General features: G+C 39.3%; 1 protein-coding gene across 1 annotated transcript; it reads right to left on the bottom strand.

The window, feature by feature from the left end:
* Positions 1–5,643: 5,643 nt before the first annotated feature.
* Positions 5,644–6,672, bottom strand: LOC114687690 (glucosamine 6-phosphate N-acetyltransferase-like). The gene has a single exon (XM_037209533.1). It carries the CDS (start codon positions 6,533–6,535, stop codon positions 5,981–5,983), a length of 555 nt encoding a protein of 184 aa, XP_037065428.1. The 5' UTR covers positions 6,536–6,672; the 3' UTR covers positions 5,644–5,980.
* Between the last annotated feature and the right edge of the window lie 935 nt (positions 6,673–7,607).

Genomic DNA, 7,607 nt, shown 5'->3' with positions numbered 1-7,607 from the left:
TTTGATTTTTCGACCTAACTTTATTCTGCCTCGCCATTGTTAATAAAAGTGGATGTGGCCTATAACCAGACAGAATAATGCTGGGTGGGAAAGCCAAACAGAGGTACAGAGAGAGGGAGGGCAGAGTCAAGAGATGCCAGCCAGCTGCCCAGCAAGCAAAGTGTGCAGAAAATGAAGTAATAAGCCATAAGCCAGATGGCTAAACATAGATAAGAATTTTGGGTTAATTTCAGTGTAAGAGTTAGTTAGTAACAAGTCTGAGCTAATGGCCAAATATTTTATAATTAACATTAAGCCTCTGAGTGATTATTTAGAAGCAGCTATGGGATGGGATGAGACAGAAAAAACCTCCATTTACAGTAATTTTCCTCACTTAGCTTGTTTTGTTTTTGTTTTTTCCTCATTATAGACCTTCATAAAGAGTGAACACTAATCAAAATATCTTTAGTTTAGCCTCCAGCAGAATTTTTTGCCCAAGGGAAGATTTTTTTGCACAAGAAATCAGCCATTTGCTTCACCAAAATATCACAAGAATAGTCTCTAAGCCACATACTAATATTCTTCTCCTCTGCAAGCTCTTTAGTCAGGCCCTCACAGTTCAAACCATCCTCAGCACCACTGTCTTGCAAGTCCTACTAGGATGGCCCATTAAGCCCCACTTAAAGCATTCAATTGATTTTCTAATAAAAAGTCCACATTCTTCCATACAAAAGTATGGTCAGACCTCTCACTGCAAACCCCCAGTCCATGGTAATAACTTCTGTCTTAGGGTTTTATTACTGTGAAGAGATACCATGGTACTGTGGGATGGTCTGTATGTCAAATTTCTCTGATTGGTCAATAAATAAAACACTGATTGGCCAGTGGCCAGGCAGGAAGTATAGGCAGGACTAACAGAGAGGAGAAAAGAAAGAATAGGAAGGCAGGAGTCACTGCCAGTCGCCTCCATGACAAACAGCATGTGAAGATGCCACGTGGCAAGGTATAGATTTATGGAAATAGATTAATTTAAACTATAAGAACAGTTAGCAAGAATCCTGTCATGGCCATACAGTTTGTAAGCAATATAAGTCTCTGTGTTTACTTGGTTGGGTCTGAGCGGCTGTGGGACTGGCGAATGACAAAGATTTGTCCTGACTGTGGGCCAGACAGGGAAACTCTAGTTACAAATGGCACCCAATGTGGTGGCAAGAGTTTCCACCTAAAACCCAAGAAAAAAAGATTATAAAACAGAGCTAAAAACAGTTTCTAGTTGTCTCTTTCAAGCAGCCTGTGTGTTTGACCTACTATCTACTATGGTGGGTTCCTGGCATGTGCACTAGACCTGCCATATGGTGGGAATGAGGCCTCTGTAAGTGGCACATTAAGCTGCATGGTAGATTTAGCCTTTGCTAGTACAAAACAAAAAGAGGTTTCTGGGCTACACACTGCTTTGATAGAAGCCTAGACACACTACTTATGAGAGTTAAAGCTCCCAGATCTGGTGGAAAACGTACTACCACCATGTTGGGAAGCTGAAGTGGGTAGAGCCAGCAGCCACAGTGCCATTTCAGGCTTAGAAGGCTGCAGTTTAAAGCAATAGGCTCAAGGTAATATAAAAAATAAGCCATGTAAAGATGGCTACCACACAGAGAACCTGGATTATGTTCTCTTTGATATTTGTAACTAAAGAAAAACATTTGATTGCAAAAGCTGTTGAGTTATGCCAAAATGTATATTTCAAAGGTACCTTGACTTCAAAATTTGGATGTAAGGATATGTTGCTTTGGAATGGAGGCTCTGCTTTTGTTTCCACAGAAAGCCAGAGGCTATGGATTTGTTCCAGATTAAGATACATCAGGTTTGACCAGCCAAGTCCCCGGAAAGGTCTCCAATGACACCAAGGCCCAAATGATCGAACATCCAGAACCATTTCAAGGCAACTGGCTCAGACGATACACCCTCACGAACTACTCCATAATCTTAAATTTTTCTTTGTGTCCCCATAAGATACAGTGCCCCCCTCCAGCAGGAAGTAGTAAGAGATGCTACGCCCAAATTCCCAAATATACCAAGCTGGCTTTGGAGATGTGTAAAAGTTAAAACCTCCCTCTTTAAAAAAAAAAAAAAAAAAAGAAAGAAAGAAAAAGAAAAAAAGAAAAGGGGAAGTGCTGTGGGATGGTCTGTATGTCAAATTGCTCTGATTGGTCAATAAATAAAACACTGATTGGCCAGTGGCCAGGCAGGAAGTATAGGCAGGACTGAGAGGAGAAAAGAAAGAACAGGAAGGCAGAAGGAGTCACTGCCAGCCGCCTCTATGACAAGCAGCATGTGAAGATACTGGTAAGCCACGAGCCATGTGGCAAGGTATAGATTTATAGAAATGGATTAATTTAAGCTATTAATTTAAGAACAGTTAGCAAGAAGCCTGCCATGGCCATACAGTTTGTAAGCAATATAAGTCTCTGTGTTCACTTGGTTGGGTCTGAGCGGCTGTGGGACTGGCGGGTGACAAAGATTTGGCCTGACTGTGGGCCAGGCAGAAAAACTCTAGCTATACCATGGACTCAGAAACTCTTATAAAGGTAAACATTTAATTGGGGGGGGGGCTTACATTCAGAGATTTAGTCCATTTTCATCATAGCAGGAAGCATGGCAGCATGCAGGCAGACATGGTACTAGAGAGGTAGCTAAGAGTTCTATATCTATAGGCAGCAGACAGTGATAATGAGACACTGGCTAGGCTTGAACTTCTGAGACCTAAAGGCCCAACCACTAGTGACACATCCCCTTCAACAAAGCAAATATCCTAATAGTGCCCTTCCTATGAATCTTTTGGGGCCATTTTTATTCAAACTAAAACACACTGCCATGGCAAGGCACAATTGTTTGTACAATAGTGGCATGAACATCAAGGGAGTAAACAATTATGTCTTGCTTGGATTTAAAGCCAGCTCCAGAGGATCAAGCCCATATCTGCAAGCATTGTCAGACTAAGAACATATCCCTAGTCAGGTTATATAGGTCCTAAGGGAGAACAACTATCATGCTGCTAAATGAACAGTTTTAAGCCAATTCCTAATGACTTATCTTTACAACCATATATCAAAGCCTCTTTCATTCCTCATCCAAGAAGGGACTGCTTGCAGTGAATGATGTTTAACACAATGACCTACAAATTGTCAAAGACTCAGAGAATAAGAGACTTCATAATTTCTCCCCTAAAAGAACATATATTTTACATCTCCCTTCCCCCCAAGTCTCAAAGATCATTGCAGAAGACAGGTAGACTATAAAGACATGAGGCAGTGTATTCTGGACACAGAATGGCAACTGTACATACATTCATAGTGATTGGGACAGCATACATAAATCTCTGAAAACTATACTAAAACCAAATTCCAACACAAAGAGGAGAGTCAAGCAATCAATCCCATCATTTCCCAAGAAACAGAGCTATTGGGAATTGCTTAGCTACTGGGAGCTGGAGAGTAAGTTCTTTTCTAAGAGTGCAGTACTCATCCTGAGTTTATTGATCACTCTTTAGTAGATGACCAGACAAGCAATAATATTTATACACAACAAATTGGTCTTGAAGGAGTTTAGAAAAAAGACACAATGATTGTCCAGGAAAAGGTGGATAAATCAAAAAATAGTTCTTTTATACAAAGACATAAATGTAGGCAAGGTACTGGTAGGGAGGAGAGGAAAACAGAGATGGGAGAGACATAAGTTGTTTGTTGGTTTTGCCCTGTTGAGGGGCCCACGTACCAGCTCCCAAACAAATCACATATAGAGGCTTAATCTTAATTACGAATGCCTGGCCTCACCTTGGCTTAGTTTCTAGCCAGTTTTCCTTATCTTAAATTATCTCATATACCTTTTGCCTCTGGGCTTTTCCCATTCTCTTACTTCTGTAATTTGATCTCTCTCCTCCTAGATTTCTCCTTCTATATATTCTCTCTGCCTGCCAGCCCTGCTTATCCTTTCTCCTGCCTTGCTATTGGCAAGTTCTTTATTAGACCATCAGGTGTTTTAGACAGGCACAGTAACACAGAAATCAAAATCAGTCAAACAAAAGTAGAAAAGACTAACAGTGAGAACAATCCACTGTGGCTGACCTTCACCTTGAACACTCAGTAGTCATCAGCACTGGGGCAAAATCATCCACTAGGAAAAGGACCATCACGTGCTGGAGACTCAAGGGTTGATTACATTTTAAACAATAAATTATTTTTCTAAATTATACACTACATACTTTTAAATGATACAGTTGTTCTGGATATCTAGTAAGTACAATATGAACATGAATTGTAATTCACTGGGATAGACATAAATCATGTGACTCATTTGATTGCAATATTCACTGTATTGAAGCCATCTTGACCAGAATCCATTCAAACATTGAGGTATGCTTGAATTTGAAATCCCTTCTCAAAATTTCTGTGACTATGATGATAAAAATCCAGAGAAATGTGATAATGGTCTATAATCTCTTTCTCCTTCAATTATACTATAAGGTTTGTTACAATGAAAGTTCCTCTTTTAATAATTTTCAACTTAAATATTACATACGGGCTCTAATTTTACTCTACCATTACTAATTTCCCTTCAGCAATGCACAGTAATTGTGAAGGGAAGCTATTTCATAATCAATGAGCCATTACATATTCTACCTTGCAGTTTGCATTTCAGTTAGCTTGAGTTTAGTTTTAAGGAGTCTTATCTAATGGGACTTTTAATAGTAATAAAAAAAACTTGCAGAATAATTTCAACTTCTTTTTACTGATTTCCTTCTTTCTTTCTCTGTTATTTCTACAAATGTTTACTGAAGGCTAAGTTATGCATCTGTTTTACATATTACCTTTTAATATTTCAATGCAAAAATTTCTGTTTTCTAACTTGTTTACTTTGATGAATTTAAGTTTATTTTGTTTTTGATAATACTATGTTTCAGAATAAATGGCTGTAATTATTAAAATATATGCCATAGATGCTTTAAATACCACATCAGTATATCCTGAATTCTTTTTTTTTTTTTGTTTAACTATTCATATAAACAAGTTTAATGTAATAACATGGAATGCAAAAGATTAGAACCATTGTTAATAAAGTATCTACTTCTTCTTTAAAAAAATCATTAAAATAAATAAAACAGGACATTGATCAGAATAACAGTACCATTATAATCACATTAAATAGAAAAGCTACTGTTATTTAAAGGATGTAACAAAGGCAGTACCATACCTATTTTGTGACTCAGAGGCTTCAGATGGCCATGATAAACCAGGGTAAAATACCCCATGGAGAGCTGCTCACTCACTGAAGAAAAGAACCTCGGTTCTCAAGATCCGCCCTTGGATGATTCTAACATCATGTGACAGGTGAGACAGGTGGGTAGGCAGTGTCTGCACAGAACTCTACAGTTAGTAAAATAGTTACTTAAACTGTTGTACCTTGTCACAGTTTTCATTTCTCTTGTTTCGTTAAAAGACTGTCCCAGTTGTGTGCGATATTGGGTTCCACCATGTTTACATGTGCAGATATGTATCTGGTTGTAACAACAGATGTATCTGACTCCCTGTAATGTGAGAAACGGTGCACCCTTAAGTCTGTTTAGATGTATGAGACAAAAATAATTTTATGTGATAAGAAACAGCCTTATTCAATATATATACATATATTTAAAAATGAGCAGCACAGAGCAGACATAACTCTTTACTACCCACACTCTTGATGACCAGGAAATGAAGATAAACTTTAGAAAAATACAATGCAAGAAAAGATTCAAGTTGAAAATATATTCCTTTGGTTAAAAATCATCCCCTTTGTGATCATTTGTACTCTTAACTCAGAGCAAGTCCAAGCAGCCACAGGCATGCTCTTGTCACTACTACATTGCACACTACAGTGGTTTTCCAGTCTAGCGCGTATGGAGCTCACTGGCTGCAGCAACAAAAATGAACAGGAAAGCCTTGGGTAATCATCTTGATGATCGTCTTTACTTCTGGTTCCTCAGACACATGTACTTTTCTTCAGATACTGTATAGCCAAACTTTTTGTAGAAGCCGACGTTTTGTGGTAGACATTCAAGGGTGATCTTGTAACAGTTCAGCTTCTTGCTTAGCAAAGTGAGAGTTGATAATAACAGTTTGCCGAACTGCTTCCCTCTGCACTCGTGACTAACGACGACGTCTTCTACTCTCCCCCTCTTAGCACATGAATGGATAAATTTATGTTCTATGATCAGAGTTGCTGTAGCAACAATTTGTCCTAGGGTCACATCTTCCACAACTGTAACATAGTAATCCCCAGACTTCTTCATGTGCTCAAAAGAGTTCATGAACTGCTCAGGGCTGACGACGCCAGTCTCTGTCAACTGACCCAGTAACTTAAAAAAACCTTTATTCAAGTCACCAGTACAAAGAGGCCTCAAAACCAAGCCTTCTCCAGGATTCATTGGAGAAATGGCTGGAGAAAATGTAGCTGTATTCTGACTCCAGTCCACTTCTTTGAGCAGACTTGGATCAAACATAGGTGTTTCGTCGGGTTTCATCTTTCCAGTAAAGTCGCACCGAAGCGATCCACGTTCCCCTCCAGGCGCGTCAGTCTCCTAGCCGGTCACAGCGCCGCATCCGGATCCGGCTGCAGCGCCAGCACCACCCCCTTTTGTACCCCACTCCCCCCTCGCGCCGCAGCCGGAACGGCCGGGCCAAACGTTGCCGGACCAACGCCTCCGCCCTGCCCCGCCCTCACGCACGGGCTGCGCACGCGGAGGCCGAGCCACGCACACTACTCCGGTGCCGGGGTGGAGGGGGGGGCCTATCCTGAATTCTTAAAAGCCTCTACTTTTCACAAACATCACTCTTCCTTTCCTACAACTTTCTATAGCTTACCTTCTTAGAGCATAAACAGTCATTAGTTCCTCCTTGCTTTTATGCTAATGTGATTAATGTAATACAATGAAATAAGTGATCATTGTTAAAGCAGTTCTATTCATACACTCTATGAGCTAAAATAACCCAAGACTCTAGACAATTTGCATATGCATGAATAATCAGATTCATCAAAATATCTGGTTCCTGGCCTCACAGTGAAACTCAAATTCAGATGTGTCATAGCCCTGCAACTTGGTAAAATGTAATCGATTATGGGCAGATAATATAATTTCATGATTAAACTCTCCAAGACATTAATTTCTCTCAAACAACTCTTCCAATTATGGACAGTTTTGTTGACCTGTTTGAAAGTGCACATTGTCCTGGTACTCTGCACATTTATACCTCCTGTTTCCAGGTTTCTCTTGCAGCAATATTTAGTCTGCTACATTTTGTTGCCTACATTGGCGAGGAGGCAGAAGATGTAACTTTTGCAAGCTCCCCAAAGAAACAACAATTGTCATTCATAGAAATAACCTTAGTATATCAAATTATGAGCCATTTTCTGTTAAGCATGAAGAAATTAGTAATTTCAAATATTTCTGTTTTTAACTGAAAAAGTTCGAATTTTACAGTTTTATTTATATAAAGTTCAGTATTTGTCATTAATACCTCTGATTTTTTCTAAAATCATTTCAGCACGTTTTATACCCTTTTCCTTTTTTATTCAATGTTTCTACATCTGAATGG

Source organism: Peromyscus leucopus, chromosome 11, assembly GCF_004664715.2.
Source record: "Peromyscus leucopus breed LL Stock chromosome 11, UCI_PerLeu_2.1, whole genome shotgun sequence".
Classification (NCBI taxonomy): Eukaryota; Metazoa; Chordata; class Mammalia; order Rodentia; family Cricetidae; genus Peromyscus; species Peromyscus leucopus.
The sequence above is the reverse complement of the archived record's forward strand: the minus strand, read 5'-3'. Positions and strand labels throughout refer to the sequence as shown.

Excerpts from the sequence above, each read along its gene's own strand:
- LOC114687690 (XM_037209533.1), bottom strand. The coding sequence starts at position 6,535 with ATGAAACCCGACGAAACACCTATGTTTGATCCAAGTCTGCTCAAAGAA.